The 25,357-nt window shown below is 40.3% G+C and overlaps 2 protein-coding genes across 5 annotated transcripts; one reads left to right on the top strand and one right to left on the bottom strand.

The window, feature by feature from the left end:
- Positions 1–46: 46 nt before the first annotated feature.
- LOC118404124 (proteasomal ubiquitin receptor ADRM1-like) lies at positions 47–10,467 on the bottom strand. 2 transcript variants are annotated; one of them, XM_035803118.1, is made up of 10 exons: positions 10,172–10,467; positions 9,453–9,569; positions 7,155–7,296; positions 5,536–5,604; positions 5,051–5,156; positions 4,374–4,531; positions 3,596–3,696; positions 3,103–3,204; positions 2,101–2,203; positions 47–1,415 (listed from the first exon to the last, which is right to left on the bottom strand). In XM_035803118.1, exons 1-10 carry the CDS (start codon positions 10,364–10,366, stop codon positions 1,315–1,317), a joined length of 1,194 nt encoding a protein of 397 aa, XP_035659011.1. In that variant the 5' UTR covers positions 10,367–10,467; the 3' UTR covers positions 47–1,314. The 2 variants fall into 2 exon arrangements, with proteins under 2 accessions (XP_035659011.1, XP_035659012.1); XM_035803119.1 differs by having other exon boundaries at positions 3,596–3,693; positions 10,172–10,436.
- A 163-nt stretch (positions 10,468–10,630) lies between these two features.
- Positions 10,631–25,158, top strand: LOC118404128 (glucose-induced degradation protein 8 homolog). 3 transcript variants are annotated; one of them, XM_035803123.1, is made up of 5 exons: positions 10,631–10,746; positions 14,260–14,440; positions 18,182–18,378; positions 19,050–19,247; positions 23,206–25,158. In XM_035803123.1, exons 2-5 carry the CDS (start codon positions 14,299–14,301, stop codon positions 23,377–23,379), a joined length of 711 nt encoding a protein of 236 aa, XP_035659016.1. In that variant the 5' UTR covers positions 10,631–10,746; positions 14,260–14,298; the 3' UTR covers positions 23,380–25,158. The 3 variants fall into 3 exon arrangements, with proteins under 3 accessions (XP_035659016.1, XP_035659019.1, XP_035659020.1); XM_035803126.1 differs by having other exon boundaries at positions 10,636–10,746; positions 14,256–14,440; XM_035803127.1 differs by having other exon boundaries at positions 10,689–10,746; positions 14,260–14,416; positions 23,206–23,415.
- The last annotated feature ends 199 nt before the right edge of the window (positions 25,159–25,357 follow it).

The following is a 25,357-nucleotide window of genomic DNA, read 5'->3' on the forward strand; positions in this document are numbered from 1 at the left end:
GTATATCTTCAATACAGAATGTGAAAGGTAAGATCTTAAGAATAAAATACCTTAATTGCAGACTTTATTGCATGTATAGTCCTGGTATATGATACAGGCAACACCCAAGTTTGAATGGCATGTTCCAGTGTAAGACAACATGGTTACTGTCTGACTGTATAGAATAGTACAGAACACTGTCATAGACCATATAGAAAACTATCAGTATCATTTGAAACCATATAGAACACTCTTGTGACACCATATAGAAGAACACTCTTATGAGACCAAGTCCTATTAGGGCTTTGAGAATCTGAAAAATCTTGTTTCTTGACAAAGTAAAAATTTTATACTAGGTTCAAACTTTAGAGGGCACAACATGTACAGATCTATGTGACGACAACTTAAAAGGTTTAATTTTCAAGCTGGTAGAATGCTAGTTTCTTGTCTGTAAGTTGTATATTGTATATGGACAATTGATGAGCACAGCTATGTAGTGGGCATTATACAGCATACCAAACATGGGTAATACGAACTTTGTTGAATAAACAATTTATTTGTAATAACACTTGTGAATACTGACATTCAGATTCGGACATTACAAGAAAGAGAATAATATGTATTTCTCTTCAACTATGACTCTTGCGAATTATTGTTGAGATTTTGTTTCGTTGCAAAGACCAAATATCCCTAAACCAAATGTCAATGGCAGCAGTTATTGTACAAAAATTAAAGGTACTCACTGTAAGATGCTTGAAAATCTTTCAAGTGAATTTTCAAGGCCATTTCTTTGTATGGTATGTTGTATCTACATCATCTGCTCTATTGTACTGAATAACATTGTTACTTTTGTACTGGATAGCATTGTTATTAACAATACCGATAAGTCAGGGAATTGAAATTCAACATCATTGCATCATACAAACTCATAGAAAAGATGCTTGCAAGTTTACATTCTGCCAGGGTGTTTTCATTGGTACTACCAAGAAATGGAGGAACCACAGAGTGAATTCTATTTGTGGAGTTTATAAATGCAATGACTATGAAGTACATGCAATGTACTAAAACATATATCTGAATGCTAATAACATAAAGACGTTCTTAATCCGCAATATTTTTGGTCTTGCCACAGAAATCTTATTTTGGGTACCTTAAAGCAGATCCTAAGGCTTAAGTTTCAATACTGATTAATAATGCTGATGAAATGCTTCTTGACATAAAGTTTAATATGAATGTTTCTTTCCATGGTTCTTTCCCAAATTCTAGGCTTTGAACACAACATCTCCTTCTTTGACTATACAAGTCTGTCTTGTTGAGAATATCTTGTAGAATTGCTTAGTCCAAACTCATGCTGTCGTCGTCCTCTTTCTTCTCAGAGTCCTCTCCCTCCTTCCCCCCTTCTTTTTTCTGTAAGGCCTTTGCAAAAGCTACAACATCTGAAAAGAGAAAAAGACATGAAATTACTGATAAAAAAATACTGTTGTCAAAAAGATATTTTTAGTAGTATTCCATGGTAGGAGGAAAAAGGAGGTACTTGTATTCACTGTGTTTTTTTACCTTCAGTTAAATTTTGTAGTTTAGTAGTAATACAATGGAAACATATATTGGCTGCATCATGAATTTGCATTGCCAAGGCCAACAAAAAAAAACAAAGTTTACAGTACCTATAACTTCCTACGGACCATAGGGACTTATCAATTACACAAAGATACACTTTAGAAACCTACATATGCAAGATTAACAGGGCTCGAAATACTTTTTTCTGCATACCTGCACCAGTGCAGGTAACAATGAAAATTACCTGCACCAGACAAATTTTACCTGCACCACTCTGAATTTAGGAAGTATGGATCATACTGAAATTGTTCAGGAACCATTATTTTATACTTAGTAAATGGTAACAGTCAATGCAGCTAATAACAATCCATATACACCTACATCATATGACATTTAAGTATAAAACCCAGTACATGGACCAGTGCAGGTTAGGTGCAGGTAGACACCAGAAATACCTGCACAGCTCCAGTTTTACCTGCACTAACCTGCATATGCAGGTGGTATTTCGAGCCCTGAAGAAGTACATGTATCTACCTCTTTATACAAATGTTTGGTCTTACTAACCTCCTTTAGCTGCAGCTTCTGTTGCCTCCTTGCCCAGGTTGAACTGGTTCATGAGTGGACCCAGCTGTCCTGACCGTAGGGCTGCACTGAACATGCTCACAGCCTACAAAAACATAATACCAACATTACGCTTAAAAATCGATAAGGGGTGACCTAAGCATTAGCGCAGGCGCCTAGAGCCCTCCTTGAGAGATCTCAAATAAAAACAAGGCTTTAAACCATTGAAAAGCCTTTCTTGGTGGGATTTTATGTGAAATCTGGGCATTTTGGGAGTGGCTGCAGTAGGAAAGACCCTACACTGGTAGAATTAGTTGTAAAAAATGACCTTTCTCCATCGAGGGGGTTTCCGCACCCCCCTGAAATAGTGGTATCGTTGCCAGAATGCTGTTTTCAGCCAAATGGGCCAATCCAAGGGCTCTAATCAGGGGGGTGTATCAAAAGATTAGCCGTATAGAAATTCTTGCCAAGGAATTTGCCGAGACTGGACATAGTAGGCTATCATTTGAAGGTAAGTTTGTATGGCTTGAACTTTTTATTCTTGAGATAATTGCATATTTGTTTCCTCAACTCTCCCATTGGAACGCATGTATTAGTGGGTGAAATTCTAATGGCATCGTCTCCCCATAAGCGTCATGAAAATCATATCATTAATCAATAGTACATGATTGATGGATCAAATTGTAGCAGTCGATCATGATAATTTGTCATCAAAAGTAACATAACAAGCCTAAATGCTTGCTGGTCACAGTCAGCCATCTGGGACATGTATTGTGGAATGTGTATTGCAAGGAATGCTGGGATGGGTGAATTCCCTCCTCTGTACTACTGCAACCATTGGTGCATGTACAGGTTTACTGCCTTAGTATTGCAAGCACAATCATGCAACTTGAGCAACAATCACAAACATTCTTTCCTCTCTCTTTTTCTAGCTCTTTTTCTCTCTCTCTTTCTCTTCTCTTTCTCTCCCCCTCCTCAGCCCCTGCCTATCCCCAATGCCCCTACCTGTTGGAATTGCGGTGCCTGTACAGTGTTACTAAGCTCCTCCGGTGTTCGTGGTAGTTCTGTTCCTTCTGGCATGTGCATCATCAGTTGACTAGCAAAGGCCTAGAAAAAAGCAAGAAAAGCAATTTTACAAAGAAGAACAAATTCTAGCAACTTATTTATAATGTCTTTGAAATGTATATAATCACAGTACTGTAATCATATACACAGTTTGCAACATTCTTTGCAAGCCATAGAGCCAGGTTCCAAAACAGCTATGTTCACTGTAAAAACAAGGAAGAAATGCAGAAACTTTCGTGGTGGTTTAATATTTGCGGTTTTCGCGGTGGCCGCATCACCACGAACTTAAAACCACCGCAAACATTTCTTCCATGGCAGTAAGAGACTACAGTGCATTGTGCTGTGAAATTAAGACCACCGCGAAAAGTCCCTTTTCCTGCTACCGCGAAATTAAATCCTAGCGAACTCAAATGCATTTACAGCGTGTATTTACCTCGTTGTTTAGGATGGGCCGTATGTTCTCCGGAGTGAGAGCGTGTGACAGGTCGACCGCCGGAGGCTCCTCTGCTTGGGCCCCGCCCTCTCCAGGCGCTGCTGAAAAAAAAATCATCCCATTTTCATCCTATTCTGGTTCTGAGTTCTACACTATGCCTAATAACACTTTTCCTAACTGTCCATCACAATTAGCGGTGCAGCCAATGAGAGCATGACAATTGGCAGTTTGACCAATGAGAGAGAGAGGCTGCCTGTCAATCATTTGTATCTTTATGTCTTATTTTGCATTTCTGCATTTTGATGAAGGTGGGAAGAGTCATGGGATCAGTCTATTTTTGTCAGCAAAATAACATTAAAGACCTAACAGAAATGTCTATGTAGCAGATAACAACGAGCTATCTTATAAGTGCTAACAAGTTTTGAGCACTGCATATTTTGCTTTTAAATCTGGTGATTTGCAAATCTGCAACTGGCAAAACTTGTATGAACAACAGAATACAGTATGCCCAAATCTATCATGACTGTTACTGTTTAAGTGTGGAGATATCAAAATTACACAGATCAAACAGTAGCAAGACTGTGCATTACTGTCCTCAGCCAATCACAGAGACCTATGCAAAACTACCAACCAATCAGAGAGCAGCAATGTCAGACATAACAGATAGATCCACTAGTAACAGCTTACAAGATTATAATAGTCTGTAACCAATCAGTGACCTATGCAACACTACCAGCCAATCAGAGAGCAGCAACGTCAGACATACGGCACCACTAACCATTCATGCCAGCCAGGATGTTCTGCAGGTCGCTGAGCTGGATGCGTGGTGCATTAGCGCCCCCTGTGGCCGTGGCAGTAGTTGCAGGCGCTGGTGTGGTGGGAGTCTGACTCTGGGAGGGGAGGCTAGCAGCAGCCGTAGCTGGACGAGGGGTAGTACTGAAGGGGGTATGGGTGGGGGTAGGGGGTTAGAGATTAGCTCAAGGTACAGTTCATACATTCATTCAGCCATGAACAAATGAGCAACATCATAACACACATGAACACACTTGGTCCACTCAAATCTTGTACCAGGGCTCTAAAACCTTTGTGCACCTAAAATTGGAGCTGTGCACATATCTTTTTTTTTACTGTGGGTGCACCTAGATATTTTGTAAGCTATAGAGTAAAGGTATTATTTTGCACAATAGTATACAAAGTATTCTTCTTATATTATCAGAAAGCTCAATAAAACATTTGTTGTAGAGTAAGCTATAGAGATATAGATACAAGTTCTGAAGAAAGACAATAAAATTTGCAATTATGTTTTTAGTGACATTCTACTTTATTTTATGTTGTGCACCAAAAAATCTTTCTGTGCAACTAGATTTTTAATGCACCTATTGCCCAAATTGAATTTCAAGCCCTGTAAACACATCTTCAAGACTTGATTTACAAGAAAAATGTTTAAGTTCTCACGTGGCAGTGGACGGTGTAGCAGACCCAGCGGTGCCGCCGGTGCTGGGGCGACCGTTGCCTAGCAACCCTCCAAGCCCACCAGGCAGACCACCCATCCCACCAAGACCTAATAAACAACAAATGGTTGTGGAACTTCAACCAATGCATGCGCAATTGTCATCTATAAAATTAAGTCAGCGTGGCTTAAAATGGTAACAAAAAAAGCATGAATACTTTGTAAGAAAAAAATCTGGTACAGATTCCTTTACATCCAATGAAAGGCTACATCAGGTGTTGTCAAAATAATTCCTGTTAACGTCTTTGCCAAAATTGCAGTGTTCTATATTGACTACTAGTAACAATAATCCTATAGAATTATCTACTCCTATATCCCTATATTGGATACAATCTAGATTTGGTTCTTCATAGCATTTTGGCAATGTCTCAGGGGCTGAGAAATTCTTATACATGTACTTCTGGTAGATTTCAATTTTAGCTTTCCTGACCTCCAAGTAACTGCATCAGTTGCTGCTGGTCCATGTTTCCCAACATGCTCTGCAGTCCACTGGTGTCTCCTAGGAAAGAAAGAAAGGAATACGTTAAAACTTCAGTTACAACTTATGGATACTAGAAGAACTTTTCTGTTTGGCTGCCTGTAAAAAATAAAAGTTTCTGATGCAAATATGATCATTGTTAAGTTTATGTTGATTGATTTGTTGCAGGGCTCCCTTGGAAATCAGTTTACTACCTAACCACCCCCACCTAACTCCTTCTGCTTTTCCCCCTACCCGTTCTCCTTTTCCCCCGGACTTCTCCTTAACCCCCGCTGTACTTCTGCTGTGCCCCCGTCCTTCTTCTTGGCCCCGGTGTACTTCTGCTTGCCCCCCACCCTTCTGCTTAACCCCCAATGGCCGCCGTCAACCCGAATTTCACGTAGTCGACACGAAAATCGTTCAGAAAGCAACAATAACGGTCGCGCCACGGAACATGAAATAGCCTATTCTCAATGACACATTCTGGGCCACCTTTCTGCCAAGTGGCGTTTCACAACTCCTTCCCAGTCTTTACTTCAAAGGCTCGCCCTCTCGGTGAAGGGCGTATGCATCCGCCCCATCAGCATCGGGTACTCACACGAAAGTCGTGCCTAAACACCCTGCACGGCAACGATACACGGTCTCATATATCCTATGGTCTGGCAAACAATCTTGGCCACCTCTCTACCAAGTGGCGTCGTACAAATCGCACTCAATCTCGAGAATACTTCTGCAAATTCGGGTGAGAAGCGGCTTGGATCATGGACGGCTCGAGTGGCTATATGGACTATTGCGCAATTCTGGCGATAGCTGTTACCGCCCTCTCCAAACCGCTTCTCACCCGACTTTGCAGAAGTATTCTCGAGATTGAGCGCGATTTGTACGACGCCACTTGGTAGAGAGGTGGCCAAGATTGTTTGCCAGACCATAGGATATATGAGACCGTGTATCGTTGCCGTGCAGGGTGTTTAGGCACGACTTTCGTGTGAGTACCCGATGCTGACGGGGCGGATGCATACGCCCTTCACCGAGAGGGCGAGCCTTTGAAGTAAAGACTGGGAAGGAGTTGTGAAACGCCACTTGGCAGAAAGGTGGCCCAGAATGTGTCATTGAGAATAGGCTATTTCATGTTCCGTGGCGCGACCGTTATTGTTGCTTTCTGAACGATTTTCGTGTCGACTACGTGAAATTCGGGTTGACGGCGGCCATTGGGGGTTAAGCAGAAAGGCGGGGGGCAAGCAGAAGTACACCGGGGGCCAAGAAGAAGGACGGGGGCACAGCAGAAGTACAGCGGGGGTTAAGGAGAAGTCCGGGGGAAAAGGAGAACGGGTAGGGGGAAAAGCAGAAGGAGTTAGGTGGGGGTGCTAACAAGATTGATAATAAATAATTCTCCTATAAAAAGCCTATAGAAAATATCCTATGGTTGGCTTGCTAAACTGGGCAGAGGGTTCCACTTTTGTGGGCGTGGCTGGCCTCTGTCCTGTCAGCCAATCAGATGTTTCCTTTGTTAAAGCCAATTCTCTGGATATAATGTACAGAGAATATACATTACATATGTTAATTAGTAGGAAGAGTGCGTTGTGAGGCCTTACCTCCCAGTGCCCCCAGGGCTCCCAGGTCAGGCATGCCCGCGGAGCCCCCACCCCTGCTGTCGCTGGACCCCGGAGTGGGGGGGTTGTTCAGCAGCTGGTTCACTTTCTTCTCATAGTCTTCATCCTTGTCAGTCTTGGGCTCCTGAAAGTCAAGGTGAAACGTCAGAAAAATTTGCACATGTTTCAAACTTTCATGGTTTCTTAGCACTTTTACCTGCATCAAATTGACAATATAGTCCCAAAATTACTCGTTAAGTGTCACACATAGAAACCCTAAATTCAGGGTTAAAATAAGCATAAATCTTAATGCTTAAGATGCTAATGACTCTTGCTCCTTTCCTCTGGCTACTTGAGTCATTGAGTCTAAAGGATAAGGCCTAGGAAAAAAAATGTTGAGTTTCCTGTTTCCCGACCGACCCTAGAAAAACCTGCCGACCCTAGACTTTTTTTTGGTCCCCAACGGGCAAGTAAGAATTTCCAGATGTGACCCGCTCAAATTACCACTGAGTGTGACAGCACATGGGGCTGAATACCTGCCTATATTGACCATGTCATTTTTAAGCCAGTAGAAACATCGATTTTGGATGATAGAGCCTGTCTCTGTCAATTTCTCCATAATAGGCGGTTGGAAAAGCACAAACACTAATTCCTTTGAAGTAAATCAAGGTGATCGTACAGTTTAGTAGCTAGGAAGAATTCCCAGATTTGCAGTCAGTGCCTCACCCCTGAGTCTGGCTGTCAGAAAAAATGTGTGTACTTTATTCTCAATGACCAGTTCATTTCAGTAAATATCTTCTGAAGTGAACCTGGCAGTCCAAACTGTTCTGTTGTGTCTCACTAGTATGGTTAGCAGGACATTGTAATCTGAATGCTGTCTGATCAGTGCACGTGAAAGTCATTAAAATTTTGAAGTCAAGTGTACCAATATATTTGTTACCTTTTACTCTCATTGCATCAAGCATTGGTCAACACAGGAAAAGATAGGCAATAAGAAAAGTGAAAATTTATGAAAGTGAAAATACATAGAAAAATGTAATTTAAATTTCGGGCAAGTGAAAATTTGGTTCTTGCAAGTAAATTTTTTATGTACTTGCCTGATAGGACAAGTGAATTTTTAAAAACTTATCTAACCCTGAGTTAACCAGAACAAAATGTATTATATCAGATTATAACTGGGGAACTATTTCTAGCACGTTTTCTTTTTTTCCCCTGTCACTCCAATATTTTTCTTAAAAAATCCAAGAGCCAACAAATTAAACTGGTGTAGCCTAAGGGTAAGATAAGATTATTATTTTTTGATAGCTTTTCATGTTATTTTTCTTTTACTAACATGATCAAGATGATAAAAGTTATATGAGGATGCTTTTCCCAATGTTTGCACCTTTTTTATGTCTTCTTTTTAAAAAGAGTTTGATGGGTTTGTTTTCTAACTAACATGATCAAGATGATAAAAGTTAAGTTAGGATGCTTTGCCCAATGTTTTCTACATTTTTCATGGTAACTCGCCTCAAGTTCCAAACAGGAAATACATGACTTGGGAGTTGTGTATACTGTTCCACTTGTTGAGCTTGAAGGCAGACTGTTGGCCCCCGGTACGGTATGCCCAATTTTTTGTTGGCAATTTATATCCTTGTATAAGAGTTAGTTTGCTTTCCCTAAAGCAGAAGATGAAGATTATGAGCCAGCATACAATGTAAATGTACATTTCTATGTAACAAAGTGTATGGTTAGATGACATGGACACCACCACACTTTCCCAGCTTAAGAAATAATGCTTTTGGCCAATGTGTTGCCAGTTTTCAAGCCAGGTACCATGTCTAAAAAAAAAAAAAAAAAAAAAAGATAATCCCTACCTACCGACCCTAATTTTTTCAGGACTGAAACAGGAAACACAACATTTTTTTTCCTAGGCCTAATATAGTCTCATAGTATCAATAGCATTTTGGCAGCCATAGGGGCAGTGTGTTGTTGTCCACTATAGTACTATATATATAGTATGTTTAGGTCATGATATTGGAACTTCGATGGCAGAGCCCAATGCAACCCCCTCCTTCCACGTCTTTTTACTTCCCCAGCCGTAGATAGTTACCAATTTTTGGACCTGGGTAGAATGACTCCATGTGCCTTTTCCAAGGACACAACATCTAGCCAGAAATACCGGGAAATGAACCTGTGATCTTGGGTCGGCTACCCTAACCACTCAGCCATACACTGCCATGATTAGTAGATGCATTTCAAATTTCTTGAGGTAAAGCTTGGCTAAGCTTAGTAATCTATACATGTAGTTGTAAAACTTGCCTGCATCCAGAAGAAAAACTTGCGGTTGGAAGACTTGAACTTCAGGATGAAGGCACGACCTGTGGTGCATTGTGGGACGCGCTTGTACTCACAATCGTCAGGGAAAATGATGAGATCCTGAAAGAGAAGGTAAGTTATTAATCAAACTAAAAATACAAATATAGTAGTAAACTTATTTATTACAATTTGAATACAAATGATTATTCACTGTGTTTTTTTTTGCCTACCGTGATGTCATTGTGATCGCTCATAAAAATATGTATTTGAATGGAATTTCATACTTTCCAATTACATCCATTCTTCAAACTTTGAACATTTTTTAAAGGATGGCGCTTTGTATACTACTGGTATATCTTTTCATGCAAATATGAAAATACCTTGTTGCGCAAAGGGTAATCGCGCAAAGTACCATAGGCTTGTAAATTCTTTTCATAACTTTGGAAAAATAGCGTGTCCCACAAGTCAATCATACGCATATGCTTATGTTTTTATACGTCGACAGAAAAATATCTCTGCTTTTGGCAAGTCACACTGTGCCCCCCTCCCCCTTTCAACAGATTTTCCGTGACTCAGCCTTTTCATATCAACGTTCAAAATAAAAAGTAGCGAATTCCTTATCCTCGCATCGCCATGATCAAGACATCCTTGATGAAATAAAACTTCATACTGTCTCAAGATGTTAAAGATTTTCTTCAAGGAATCAAATAAAGAAATCTTACATCTTCGACTGTGCCGCTTGTGCGATCCTTCCAACAGAAGTGCATGAGAGAGTCGTCGGTCTGGTGCAAGTACACGGTCCCCTTTCTCTTGTCCGCTGTCACCGTAGTCCCTTTTAGATTCATTTTCCCCGCCCGAAACTCCAGTAGATACTTACTACTGGACCGAGACGACGTCTGACCACCGAAAAGCGACATTTTCTGACCAAAACTTCGCAGAAATATCCAAAACTTTGTCAGACGATTTTGTATCGTTCTTCGACCTGCGAAATCTCGCGATATCTCGAGAAGGACAAGTAATCTCGCGAGAGTTCGTTTCACCTCGTTCCCAGAATTTTACGTAAAAATATAACTTTTAGTCATCATATATCATATCAGTAGAAAATTATGATGATTTTCGTCGTCATAAATGAATATTTATTCGTAATTTGCAATATTTGTTGAATAATAAATGTCATTGTGAAAACTGATTGGTACTGCATTCTGGGACGGAGAACTCGTCCCTAGGGTAGTCTGAAACGAAGAAGAACTGAGAAAAGTGTGAGGAAAAAGTCGGCTGTTTTGCGACGCGTCGCAAGGTAACCATGACAGAAATGTTCCTAATTTACTACTTGTGATCTTCTCTGAGATGTTTGACATGTTCTTAAGATGGTTTTGTTCAGTGTAGTGCGTTTTGAAGGCGACAATTTGATAAACAATTCGGGTGGTTGGAGACCAAAGAGTGTTGGCAAGAAAGACGCCCCCCTCCCCTCGCAAAAAAAAAAAAAAAAAAATGCACTTAGCCAAGTCAACCCATTACTTCTCTGTGTCAAGATCTATATTCATACTATCATAGTAGAAAGCTCTTCATATCCAGGTTTACGTTATTATCCTTTAGATTTAGAGCCAAAGATCTATGTGGTATAAAGGTATAACTATAAAGGACAACATCCATGATAAAAAATGGAACTACAAAATTTTGGGATATATAGGAATTCTTTTACACCACCAAATTGATTTGTACTCACTTTGCTTTTGATGTATCTCAGACACCTTCCTCATCAGAGCTTCTGACTGGAGTTCTGCTTCTTGCCGCTATATGTTTGCAGCTTGTACCTTTTCTATGATAGTATGGGTACGGGGTGTGATAAAAACTGTTGTGTCTTGAGACAGTTTATCACTTACATTATGCAAACGCTGTGGCTATTGACACACTCAGTGTGCCAATAGCCAAACAGGCTATTGACACACCGAGATGCCAGTCAGCCAATCAGAGCTTGTAACATGCCTTTCCGGCAATATTTTACACAAGCAATAGTTGATTAGACATTGTTCGGAAGATTAGACATTGGAATCTTTGAATCTTGGAATGAACGGACGTATTCAAGTTATGCCCTACATTTGGATACCTAATAATACAGCCTTCATCGTGTATGTATGACGTAGCGTAGTGGATAGAGCGTTGACCCGGGAATTCATGATACCAGCTCCGACCCGGTTCGAGTCCGCGCCGGAGTTTAATTAATTTTTTTTTTTTTCAATTTTTCTTGTCCCTTTTTAAACATCCATTTGATATAAGAATATATATAAACAACTTTTAAAGTTTCTGTTAACAATATAAACCAAAAATAACACTGACCACAAAACATGTCATAATTTTCGGCCGTGTGGTTCCGGCGCTATCGGCAGCGACTCGGAAGAATATTTCTTTCACATTAAAAAGAATGGAGGTAAAACAACAACTATAACTTCGCTTCCTTAGTGATATAAGTTTTGAGGCCGAAAATTCTCCAATATGGCAGGAATTCGTCGGTAAACACAGCTGAAAACGTGTTCCTAACCGATCCAATATGGCTGCCATGATCACATGCGGTGACAGTAAAACTAGCACCCTATATGATAGCAGATTCCGATGTTTAAAATTGTGCCGTAAAGGTTCCGGTTCGGAATTTCAAGTGACCAGATATCGAAGTAGTCCCTAAAAATAAGACGCAAATTAGGGGTTGTCTCTATAGTTTTGGCTCTAGATTTTCCGGCTATCGCTTTAGCAATGTATAATCTTTTATACCTCTGCAAATGCTTGTTGTTCGTAGCGATTTATGGTGTCGGAGATTTGATCGTGCGGCGAACACTTCCTGGTATTAGTGCGCGCGATAGCGGTAAAGCGTTTCGTCGCCTGATTACCCAGATCGTGCGTTCTATATGCGTTTTGGGTGTTTTAGCGTCATCGGAGCTCACGGAAAACGTATCGGATAACTTTTTTTCCTTTTTACTCAGTATACAGAAGAAGTCTTGACCTTCATTGCCATATTAGTCATTATCCCAGGAAAACTCATTTTTACCGTGTAGCGGCCTGTAAAGAATGGCCCTAAATTAGCATTTTTTGGGTGAAAAGCTTATATTTTTGATGGTTTTTACCAAAAACAACACTTCTACAGAAAATGTCAAATGAGTCTGTCGGTCAGCGACAAGGCACCCTTTTGTATCGGAAACATTGAATTGTCCGAAAAACGATGTTTTGAGAAGCGCTAGTGCTTTTTTCAGAGACAGTCAAATCGGCCACGATTCGTAAAAAAAACTCCGAACCGGAACCTAAACACGTGAAAAAGATCGTATTTTGGGTTGATAATGGACACAGGACGCCATTTGTATTTTTCAGAGTGTTGATTGTCAAATGTAATCGTAAGATTTCCTCATTTTAGTGGTTTCTATCACTGGGTGTGTCAATAGCCTAACAGGCTATCGACACACTCAGTGTGCCAATAGCCTAAACAGGCATAGCCTGTTAGGCTATTGACACACTGGGTGTGTCAATAGCCTCGCTCTTATGCAAAACCAAGGAGGTTCCTTGGCAAAACAATTAAACAAATGGACACTACTGTCAGTTACATACTGGAAATCGTAAAATGTTGTTGGAGACTGGAGAGCACTGATTCATAATTTGCAACATGCATGTATGGGCCAAGTTCTTATGCCACAAAGCCCACTTTTGCGGCCGTGCACAGACACAACAATAATCGCAAGTGCTCGTGGAAGGCTGCAAAGCTACTCTCAGGGACCTTTACCTTTGACTTGGGCATGCACGGTCGTATCCGTAAATTGGCTAATTGAATATTCAGTGAAAGAAGCCTAGGAAAATAATGTTGTGTTACCTGTTGCCATGCCTACGCTAGAAAAAACCGCTGTCTCTTGAATTTTTTGGGTGGGCAGTGGGGTCACTTAGTTTCCAGTTTTTTTTATTTAGTCCGTTCCTGTTCAAGTAGATAAAGTTCAAAAACTGTTTGTCCTATTTTAATGAATCGCTGAAGGATAAATGTATCCACAGATCTGTTACGATCATGCACAAAATTAAAGCTTGACATTGAAAATATATAATTGTACTTATGTACATTTGTAGTTCAAATTTACTAAGTTAAAACTGTATTGTATTCACTAGAGATCTGAAAAAAAAAGATTTTAAAAAAGAAGATTATCCTTACCTACTGACCCTTACTTTTTCAGGACTGACACTTCGGGAATACAACACTTTTTTCTCTTGGCCTAGAACTTACACACAACCATATGTGTTCTAGCTAGAAGCCCATCCTATATTACACCGCTATTCTAGGTACAAGCATGAGTTTCACTGAGAAACACGAAGAGATCACCAAACAGGATCCATGAAGAATATTCAGTAACTAACGTATGATCGTATGTGTTCTAGCTAGAAGCCCATCCAGTATTACACCGCTATCCTGGGTACAAGCATGAGCTTCACTGAGAAACACGAAGAGATCGATCCATAAATCCTCTTATTGAATATTCAGTAACTAACGTATGGCCGTATGTGTTCCAGCTAGAAGCCCATCCAGTATTCCACCGCTATCCTGGGTACAAGCATGAGCTTCACTGAGAAACACGAAGAGATCACCAAGCAGGATTCGTGAATTAGTTTATTGAATACTCAACAAATAACACAAAACCATATGTTTTCCAGCTAAAAGCCCAACCAGTATTACACCGCTATCCTGGGTACAAGCATGAGCTTCACTGAGAAACACGAAGAGATCGATCCATAAATCCTCTTATTGAATATTCAGTAACTAACGTATGGCCGTATGTGTTCCAGCTAGAAGCCCATCCAGTATTACACCGCTATCCTGGGTACAAGCATGAGCTTCACTGAGAAACACGAAGAGATCACCAAACAGGAGTGGATGGACAGGCTCAACTCCCTCCACATCTCCCGCGCAGACATGAACCGACTCATCATGAACTACCTTGTGACCGGTGAGTTTTCTTCCGGCAGTTCAGGTAAGGACGTGGTAAAATGGTGGTGGAAAACAGCGGTGGAGTTTGCAGGGTTTAGGACATGACAGGGTCAGGGAGCCTTTGGGGGTACGGTGACTGTTCTATGCAAAATACTGTGAATGCTCGGTCAATGCTACATTCAGGAAGGCATTGTCTGCATATTATGATAATAAATTTAAAGTATGCTGCCTTTGTTATTTGTTTTTTTTGTAAGGCCATGTTGATTTGATTATATGGATGACATCCGCGCTCGCACCAATTTTCGGCCATTTCCAAAAAAAAAAAAAAGTTTTAGACCACATACTGTGACATAGTAAATTGTGCAAAGCAGCTGTAAAATGAGCACAAATATTCCATAGACTGAAAAAAAAGTATCAAAAAATCGATAACTGATGCCATAGAATGCCAAAATAAATCTCAAAAGTCAAAGAATAAGATGTGAAAGGACAGAAAGAAAAAAAAGTATTTTTGGTAGGGGTTTGTACATATGTACCAGTAAATTCAGGATACGTCCCGTTCAGGTCCAGAGGATCATTTCCAGGTGGACGTGAACCTGGACCTGATTGTCTGTGGAAACTTGAGAACTGATAATACTCAAAACAATGGTAATTGGTCAATTTTGCTACAAAGGAATCTCTTTGGTGGATCATTGGACTACCATTGGCATTTTAAAATCCCATCTTCATGTAGTAAAGGCTAACTGTCTCTGTACCTTTGCCTGTAGAAACTTGGTACAAGTGACTATAACCTCTACTCACTTCGCTTTTGGTGTCTTCTTTGCCCGGTAAGACCCCAAACACCCGCCGACATAGTGTGTCCATTTTGCAATTGGCTAACCCTGTTCGTCTGATTTTTTTTTTCAGGTCTGTTTATTTCAGATTGGTCCAAGAAGAAAAAAAATGTTTTGCACCCGTATGATGTACTGGTCGCAACATCTAACTGTTGGTATACCATACTATGTGTTTGTAGTCCTATGTTCAACCTTCCTGGCCACATTGATTTCATACTGAAGCCAACTTTTTTTTTTGGCCAAACTTTTTTTTTATTCGCTCGCTCGCATCAATTTTGGAGTTCCCAGAGGATGTCATCCATATAATCAAATCAACATGGCCTAAAGCCAAATTCAGGCACCCATTACGGTAGACGTAAATGCACTGTTAACTTTGAGCTGTCCGACTCTTAGGTAGTAAATTTCCGATATGGCAGACATGCAACAGAATACAGTGTGGTGTGCACAGAAAACATTTTGATATGAAATAGGAATGGATTATACTTTCTTTGTACATTTGGTAATTTTTTGGTGATACAATCAGCGTTCCCGCCAGGTTCTTGAAAGTATGCGTCCAAATATTCGGGAGGGGCGTAATGAGCGCCGTAGGCGCGAGACGGGTGCCACAAGCGCTCGCATTCTAGGGGGGTCCGGGGGCATGCTCCCCCGGGAAAATTTGGATTTTCAAACCCTCTAGAACACAATTTCCTACAATTTCAGAGGATAATCATGCACTTGAGATTGGATGTCGGTTGCCTCTTTTACTCCCATTTTCAGTTATCGACGACCACCCTCTTCATCAAAATACGTTATATTAAAAAAACTATAAGCACAGGGAATCAGCCTTCCGTGATATGGCCCGGGTATTATTTGTCCAGACATGTCTGTATGAAAATTTTGGATTTTTGATGCTTCGAAACAGGGCTCTAGCCAATTCGTCAACCCATGGAAAAATTCTGCCAATTTTTTCTGTCATTGTATTAAAAAAATGTCTACCTCGTGCGATCGATGTTGCGACCTCCCGCATCAAATAGTTTTCCGAGACGATAAAATAACGGCACTATCACACTTTGTGCTTTTTTTCTATTATGCCCGATGATTTTACTCCAATTTTTCGAATCGGTGGGCTTTTACAAGGCCTTGCCGTCATTTTCCACGAGCGTGCGTTTGTTTCCTGCGACCTCAGGTAACCCCGTTTTCGGCGTGAAATCTTTGGCTGGATTTCTTTTTAAATAGACCAAGAACGTTATACATTACTCGAAGGAGGACGATCTGCTGCCTCTTTGGCAGTGATCAGTGTCGGTGTAGCCTTGAAGCAGTAGCCAGAAAGACGTCCCAACGTGCTGGGCGCTGCGATCGACGGTCCATCTGGGGAGGGGGGCGTGCCGCGCCATGTGCCACGGAGGCCAACGCTAGTGCACAGCCGACTCGATCGACGCTTGACAACAACATTGCGGCCCCTTTTCTGTCGCAAATTTTGTCTTTTTGAAACAAAAGATAATTTGGAAATAAGAAATAAAGTGTATAGTTTTGGATTCTTCACTTATTTACTGCGCACCGTCTTTTAAACTTGGATAAGTGGGAAAACTTTGATAGTAAATTGTTAGCAGCTGCAGCTAGGTAAGGAACTCAAGTTTCCAGACGACATGGGCGGCTACCAACGTCACGTGTGCTAGTACTCGGTAACTTTTGTTTTTTTTCCCGGTGACCAATGACAGAGTGTAACATTACATTTATCAAACGCTGATTGGTTATTAAGATGATTGGATTTGGACCTGGTGGCCAATCTAGACTGCTTGGCGCCGGCGGCTTGTTGTCAAAGATACCGACTGCCAATCAACTGCCCACAGCGTGAGAACTTTTGTTGAGATGTACTCGCACAAAACAGTTTGTTTGTTCAATACTAGTATTACCCACAAATCTTTAACAATACGTGAAAATGAGCTAGGACAAGTAAGTATCATGTTAATATCAGAATATAAAATCTGCAAAAGATTTCTTCGAGTGTTAAAGAATGCTGACTGTCAGATGTATTTCACGGACTAAAAAAAGTTACATTGCGCAACGGACAGCTCAGACTGGCGTGTGGCTGGTTATGTCGTACATGGGTCCGCTAGTTGTAACACGTGCCGCGCTCCGTCCCATGTCCAGACTACTGGGATGACCGGAAAGTGAAGAATTTGAAGTATAAATTGTAAAGGTAGGATTCCTTCTAATAAAGACAGATTTTTTTAAAGATTCCAGATACATTTTGTTAACTGGTGGTACAGGTCAGCCTTTGTTTCAGATTTTTTATGGACGCATTCAGCCGAACCGAGTGCGTCTTTCCAGAAAAAAATGCGTCCAAAGACGTAAAGACGTATGCCTGGCGGGAACGCTGGATACAATACATGGTTGCCCTCTACGATACCCACAGATCCAACAGATCTTAAATTGGTACATGATAAACAAGTTGGTCTCAATGCAGAAATGACTGTAGAACAGGGAAGTTGTGTGCTGTTTGTCTTGCTGATGAATATTCATGAGTTTGCCTTATTTGGCACAAGCCAATCAGCTTTACCCAAAGACAATGTTTTAGGCAATTCTTTGCATCTCCAAGAGTGTTATATGATTGTATCAAGAGATAACATGCACCAAGCAAGAAATTAATATTCAGAGTAAATACATACTTCAACGGAGTTAATCCTTTAGTATGCCTGCAAACTCCTACCTTGTTTTCTGATTAATTTTGATGGTGACTACTAACAATCCCACATCCTTTTTCAGTTAATGTCTTGCATTGTATGTTTTTTTGGCAATGCCTCAGGGGCTAGCCAAATAGTATGTTTTATGTCTGTTTATTATAACTGTGTAATGTGTATTGTATACTCATACTGAAAGAGGTTGTTGTCAATTTTGTGTGTCTGTTCAATATTTATGTGGTGTTTCATAATGAACAACACACATTAAAACATTTATTCTCCTTCATTCATTAGAAGGGTTCAAAGAGGCTGCGGAAAAATTCCGCGTGGAAGCTGGAATTCCGATGAACATGGACACGGAATCCCTGGACGAGAGAATAAAGATCCGAGACGCCATCCAGAAGGGGGAGATAGAAGAAGCCATGGCATTGGTCAACAACCTCCATCCTGAGTTGTTAGATGATAACAGATATCTCTACTTTCATTTGCAAGTAAGTTTTCTCCTATAACCTAATATGTAGACAGTGTAAATTACTGTAATTACAGTAAAATGCTTGCCACAACAACTGTCCCTACTTACTGTAAATCCTGTTCACACTAATGACAGTTCTAATTTTGCAGTGAACTCTTCACCAGAAATATGAGTATCCAATGTATTACTAAATACAGTAACTGTACTATATACAGAATAGTTTGAACAAGTTTTAAACACTTTAAAAAATTCCCTTTCCGTCCTTCTGTGAATTAATAGCACTGCAAAAGTAGATGAATTCACATGTTTTTTTGTAAGTATTGTTGAATCAAATGTTTGGACACTAAATGTGTATCTAAAGAAAGAGAAAAAGACATGTTTTTGATATGCCGGTAATAGTACACACCAAGTTTTCATTGTTTCTTTCTATGATAACTAACTGTGGCTCATTATAAGATGTTGATTGATTGACCAATGATAGTACTGTAAGCTACTAATCTAATTTCCTCTCGACCAATCAGCAACAACATCTGATAGAACTGATCAGGAAGAAAGACGTGGAGGGAGCACTGCAGTACGCACAGACACACCTGGCAGAGAGAGGGGAGGAAAACTCTTGTTGAAAATGTTGGGATTGATCGACCAATGATAGTACATAGCCACTAATCTAATTTGTTCTTGACCAATCAGCAACAACATCTCATAGAACTGATCAGGAAGAAAGACGTGGAGGGAGCACTGCAGTACGCACAGACACACCTGGCAGAGAGAGGGGAAGAAAACGCGGACGTTCTGAACGAACTGGAGAAAACGCTCGCTCTCCTGGCATTCGAGAACCCGGAGGATTCTCCGTTCGGCGAGCTGCTTCACCCTTCTCAAAGACAAAAGGTGGGGAAAGTGTCAAAGTAATATTTTTATATACACAGTTTATCCAATTACTGTAAATGCATTTAAAGTGTAACTGAAATGAAATCGTCTGTAGCATTTTCTACCAATAATGTAAAAATTTGATCTTTTCTAAAAAAGTCAATGCAAGTTTCAAATCAATTGTCCGTCCGGAAGTCCCTCAAACAGCGACATAAAAATGTGTACTCTGAGCTCTTTGCTGGAACTAATTAGGAACACGCCGTGACGTCATTTTAGTTAGTCCCTACTAGCTGGTATGGTTGACTAGGGGAATAATGTACATTTGATAGACCCGTATCTTATAAAGGAAACATAATTCATTGACGAAACTCGGCACGACTAAAGAACACATACTTCACTTCACTTGAAGGGAATTTCGTTCGTATTCACGCCACTAAAATATATCTTAGAGGCACTTGAAGTTGATGCACGTACCAAGCGTGCGTAACGCAAGCGGGGAGAAAGTTCATTATTGTAGCGTGTAGAATGAGCGGGGATAAACAACCATCGCTTCTTCTATACACAAATGATAGCATGAGCTTACATTATCCTCAGTAAGGAGGCCATGCTGTACATTAATTTGAAGATGTTTTCTAGCGGAAGCGCAGAAGTTTGTGCCTCTTTGCGGTCTCCGCTTGTGCCTGCTAGCAAAACCGGGACTAAAGCTTCGGTCGCGTACAAATATACAACAGCTGAGCAACTAACTACGTACAGTTCGCCAGGATTTAAAATGAGAAGCAACCTCATTGCCACAAGAAATGCGATTCAAAATACATTCCCACTCAAAGTATGTGTTTGTTTACAAACCTGTAAGCTTTTATCGGATAGATAGTACGTCGTAGACTGACTATTTCTAGTCGTGAGCACGGCCGATAGCTAGCTAAACGCCTCCAGATTGTGACGAGTCCGTGAAACATTTTGAGAGTGACTGTTCTTTCTGTCTCATATTTGTCTGCACAACAGACAGATTTCGTAAGCTCCCAGTGATTCGAGGAAAACACACAGACTGGTGTTTCCGTGATAGAAAATTCGAAAAGTGTGGTTAAATAATAGCGCATGGCACGGGGCCGCCATTTTTTTGTGAGGAATTTTTCTTTGTTGTTGACGACGAAAAAGCCAAGATTCACTCGTAACTAGGTTTTACGGAGACCATATCAGTACTACATATCAATGCTACAATATTCATGACAAAATCTAGCGACAAAAGTGCCAAGTTTGTAGCTACACGAGCAAAAAAAACGAGTTATCGATGACATAGTAACGAGTACGTACATGCTTGTGGTCCCGCAACCCAGATATATTTTCCTTTGTTTACATGCTCAGGTTACGCTAGAAGTTTTTATACAAAACCAAACTATTTTAACTCACCTATCAACAACATGTCCACCGCTAAGACACTACACAACAGACAGATTTCGTAAGCTCCTAGTGATTCGAGGAAAAACATACAGACTGGTGTTTCCGTGAAAGAAAATTCGAAAAGTCTCAGGATTTTAGCGCACGGCCGCCATCTTTTTGGGGGCCATTTTTCTTAGAGTTGTTGTTGTTGACGACGAAAAATCCCAGATTCGCTCGTAACTTGGTTTTACTGAGACCAAGAACTACAATATTCATGACAAAATCTAGTGACAATTTTTCCAACGTATTTTGAATACGGTCAGCAAATTTTCGTGCTTGAAAATCTTGGGACAGCGTCGTTTGTTGTTACGAGTTCGGTATAAGCGGTTCACTTTGTTATGAAATCTATCCGGACGCCGACAAAGATGTAAAATCCAAGAATCATTTGTGCTGTTTTGTGTCGGAGTCTAAGCGTACAAGTACTTCACAATAATGGCACCGCAGTTATGACCAGAATAAGCGAAATACAAGGTAAATTTACAGGGCGAATTACTACTAGTATGTGACAGACAAACGTCCTGCAGCTGTGATAAACTGTGGCGAATTCACCCTTCTCCGCGCGTGTTCCGTGACTGGGGCACTTTGAGTCGGCAGACCAGCGGTGTCAATAGTTGAAACTTTTCCTGCGATAATCCTTCTGGTCCTCCCACAGCTCTCCCCAATATAATCTCAAGGTTCATGTTGAAGCACGAGGGCTCGAAGTGTGCGGAGCTCGAAGTGTGCAGAGCCGTAGATGTCGCGGAAGGAACCATGCCGATGCCTCTGAACAAACTTGATACATAATTTTGTCTGTTTTCTAGCTCGCTGAGACTCTCAATTTGTCAGCCACAGTTCTGTCATTTTTAACTTTGGGGAATCTGTGCATAGATATCCCCTCGGTAGACTGACTATTCTTACAGCTAACGCCATGTGGGCCTCCTGCGACACAATAACTTCTACTGGACTTTGTACTAACACGACCTGTAGTACAAGACACCATTACAGCGGACGGGGGTAGAGCTACTACAAGAACGCGACTCTCTAAAATGACGTCATGCATATCATTTGAATTCGCCCTCGGATGCCCCAAGTCGCACTTTTTGAAGACGTTTTAACATTACTTCCCGACCGAATTATCACATGAAAAATATTTCAATCTAATAGCGAGGAAATGATCCTCTAGATCGTTAAAAAATAAATTGTATTCAATTGTATTTCTGCAAGTCTTTAAGTTCGCGGGGATTTAATTTCGCGGTAGCGGGAAAAAGGACTTTTCGCAGTGGATTTAAGTTTGCGGTAACACCATAGACTGCAGTCTAATACCATAATAGAAAAATGTTCGCGGTGGTTTTAAGTTCGCGGTAAAGTGGTCACCGCGAAAACCGCGAACATTAATCCACCTCGAATGTTTCTGCATTTACAGTATTGTAAGTACAGATGAATTCAGTAAATTGCACAACAGATTAACGCACAATTCTTTTAACTGCATGGAATTCCAAAATCCCAAACCAGTGCGTTCTAGCTGAATAACCTCCCATTATTGCACCAGCAGGATAATTGCACAAATTATGGTGGCAAATAGGCCGTGCAATTAAGCCGCTTCTACTGCTATGCCAATACTACATACATGTACATGGAATTTGTGGCTGTTTGAGCAATGAGGACTAGTTTGTTGTTATGATTATTTTTTTCATCTTTTTAAATGGAAAAGATCAGTTATACAGTCAAACCTGTACAAGCTGCTACCAGTACCGGCTCTACATAAGGACCACCTGGCCAACAGGACTTTTTTTTAGATAGTTTATCCCATTGACACAAGCTTTATGAACCCTGTCCATAGTGACTATCTGTCCACATAGACAAGATTTTATTGGTGTCCTGTGTGCTCTTTTAGGGCAGTTTTGACTGTTTATCTTAAATTTTCTGCATATCTATGTAAAATATAAATCAATTTGAAACAACCAAACCAAAATATTGTTACAAGTACAGTCAAACCTGCCCGAGCGACCACCTCTTCTTAGTGACCACCTGGCCATTTCGACCGCTTTTTCTCGGTCCCGATTTATTTTCCCATTGATGTAAGCATTAAGCGACCTTTTCTCAACGACCACCTGGCCAACGCGACCGCGACCGGCCCAAATTGGGACCCATAACGACCGCATCATTTTCAAAATTGAGGTTTTCATCGATTTTTTATGATAACTAGCGCGATTTTGTGTCGAAATCGGCCAGTTTGCGTCGGATTTTCGGGTTAAATTTACAGTTTACAGTGTGCGTGTTGTATTTGACATTAAAGACCTCGCTTCTTTGCGTGCGTGCAGCGTGCTTCCTATTTGCCATTAAACACAACGGAAACCATTTATACTTTGCATCGGTCATGTTTTGAGTCGATACTCTTCTCAGCGACCACCTGTCCAAATCGACCGCTTTTTTCCGGTCCCTCGTGTGGTCGTCTTGGGCAGGTTTGACTGTAGTATGTGGGTAATACAAGTTATAGTGAATTGGTTCTTGAATCTCTGACATTAAGAAAGATAATCAATTGCAATTTTTTTTCTGTTTGCAGGTTGCGAGTGAGCTGAACTCGGCTATTCTAGAAGTAGAAAACAGAGAGTCTACCCCAAAGCTGGCTAACATGCTAAAACTCTTACTGTGGGCCCAACATGAACTGGACCAGAAGAAAGTCAAGTACCCACACATGACAGACCTAGCCAAAGGAGACATAGAAGACCCCAAATGACTACTCTTCAAACTATTAATGTAGATATCTTTGTACAAAAGGTAAAGTTCACCCATTAAACACTACATACAACATGTATTAAGGATGTTACAATACAGCGAAAAAACTTAGATTCAGGAGTGACACCTAGGCCACATTCGTTGTAGGTTGGCATATAATTTGATGCCGTAGAAATTTCAAGTAGGCTGTGCCAGAACCAACCTCTGACAAGGATTTCAAGACAGGCTTTTCAAGACAGAAGAATTTTGTACAACATTGCACAGCTATCTCAAGTATCATATGACAGTTGCACAGTGTATGTGACCAGGTCTTATTTGACTCACATTTGTAAATTATCTTGAAAATCTGAAAAAGAAGTAATCAAGAAGCTACACCATCTTGGTAGAAGGCAACTTGCAACACTTAAATTTACCCTATTTCTTGAGCCTGAATACTCAAAGTAAGTTATATGTCAGTCTTCAGGACTATGCTGGCTCTAAGAAGAAGAATTTTCCACAGGAATTTGGCCACCATAGTATTTCATTTGCCCATACACAGAGTTGGTGGAAATGTTACCCTCACTTCATGGTCTCTCTCCCTCAATTCTTTCCCCTACCTTTGCCAAATTCTACACATGTATCTATACAGCGAACAAGCTTCAGCCATATTCATTGATCGCAAGCTCACCAAACTTAAAAGCCTTTCAAGACTTTCATATTTTTGACCATATCTAGCACATAGAGGGCTTTGGTCAATGTGTATAAATTGAATGATGGCCAAGAGAATGCCAGGCATGTTTCTGTGGAAAATTGACATCTAGAGCTCGTTATTTCACCTCTGCAGTGTAAGATTTGGATGGGTGGCTGGATGCTAGTAGTACATGTACATCGCTTCAACCTTATTATCCACAGCTTGCCTTGTAATGCAGTGATCTCCAAGCAGATCCTAAGGTTCCGGTAGCCATCCACACTCCTCTGCCAGCTTTTGATACTAGTAAATGTATTTAAGTTCGCGGGGATTTAATTTTGGGAAAAAGAACTTTTAAGTTCACGGTAGCACCATGTACTGTAGTCTCTTACTGCCATGGTAAAATGTTTACGGTGGTTTTAAGTTCGCAGTGAAGCGTTCACCGCGAAAACCGCAAACATTAAAACCGCGAACCACCGCAAAAATTTCTGCATTTACAGTATCTTATGCTACTAAAGGATCTGCTTAGAGATTAGTAATGCAGAACTTAATAGCAGTTTTGCAATCATAACTCTAGATCTGCCACATGATATTACATTTTTCTGTTTTGAATGATTAAAATGGGAAGTGATATTCATAATTAACTGACTGAATGTAAAGTTGTAGATAATATTTTGTACATACTTTGTATCAACTTCTGTTTCTTGTGCTTTGTATGTTGGGTAAGTACACTTGTACTGTATTCTCTTTGTAGAATATTTAGTGCAAGACCTGGTTTTGTTGCCCTATATTTTATGAAAAGTTCATGATTATATTATAACTATTTCAGAAGCATGTAATAGCAATCTTACTCAAAAATTTATTTATTTATTTGGGTAAGAAATTTTTTTCTGAATTAAGTTTAAGAATACAAGTTGGTAAGTTCCATCTTTCTCAAACTGTACTTCAAGAGCAACTCCCAAACATTGTATTCACTTAACAGTTAAACACTTTTGTGTGTCGAAGAATACATAAATATAGTTTCATAATATGAACTCCATGCATTTGTATGTTGTTATGCAGATTGTAAGAATTTCATACCTTCATCACAATAAAGTTCAGCTTTTTCTTGTACATGTACTATCTGTACTCTATACTTAGTTAATAGTGTTTCAGGTCATAATAGTACATGTATGGAAAGATTCCATATAACAATGGAAACATCACTGTAGTACTAACAAGTATATGCCTACCGTACATCTTAAAACTTGTAGTTTTATCTTTGCAGTGACATCTTTACTGTAAATCCATGACAACACGAATATGCATTTTT

This window comes from Branchiostoma floridae, chromosome 17 (assembly GCF_000003815.2).
Source record: "Branchiostoma floridae strain S238N-H82 chromosome 17, Bfl_VNyyK, whole genome shotgun sequence".
NCBI lineage: Eukaryota > Metazoa > Chordata > Leptocardii > Amphioxiformes > Branchiostomatidae > Branchiostoma > Branchiostoma floridae.

Coding starts and splice junctions, on each gene's coding strand:
- LOC118404124 (XM_035803118.1), bottom strand. CDS start 10,366: ATGTCGCTTTTCGGTGGTCAGACGTCGTCTCGGTCCAGTAGTAAGTAT. Junction 5,605..7,154: donor AGCCCTGGGGGCACTGGGAG/GTAAGGCCTCAC, acceptor TTTCTTTCCTAG/GAGACACCAGTGGACTGCAG. Junction 3,697..4,373: donor CATCCTGGCTGGCATGAATG/GTTAGTGGTGCC, acceptor TTTTTTTTTCAG/CAGCGCCTGGAGAGGGCGGG.
- LOC118404128 (XM_035803123.1), top strand. CDS start 14,299: ATGAGCTTCACTGAGAAACACGAAGAGATCACCAAACAGGAGTGGATG. Junction 14,441..18,181: donor GTTTTCTTCCGGCAGTTCAG/GTAAGGACGTGG, acceptor TTCATTCATTAG/AAGGGTTCAAAGAGGCTGCG. Junction 19,248..23,205: donor ACCCTTCTCAAAGACAAAAG/GTGGGGAAAGTG, acceptor TTCTGTTTGCAG/GTTGCGAGTGAGCTGAACTC.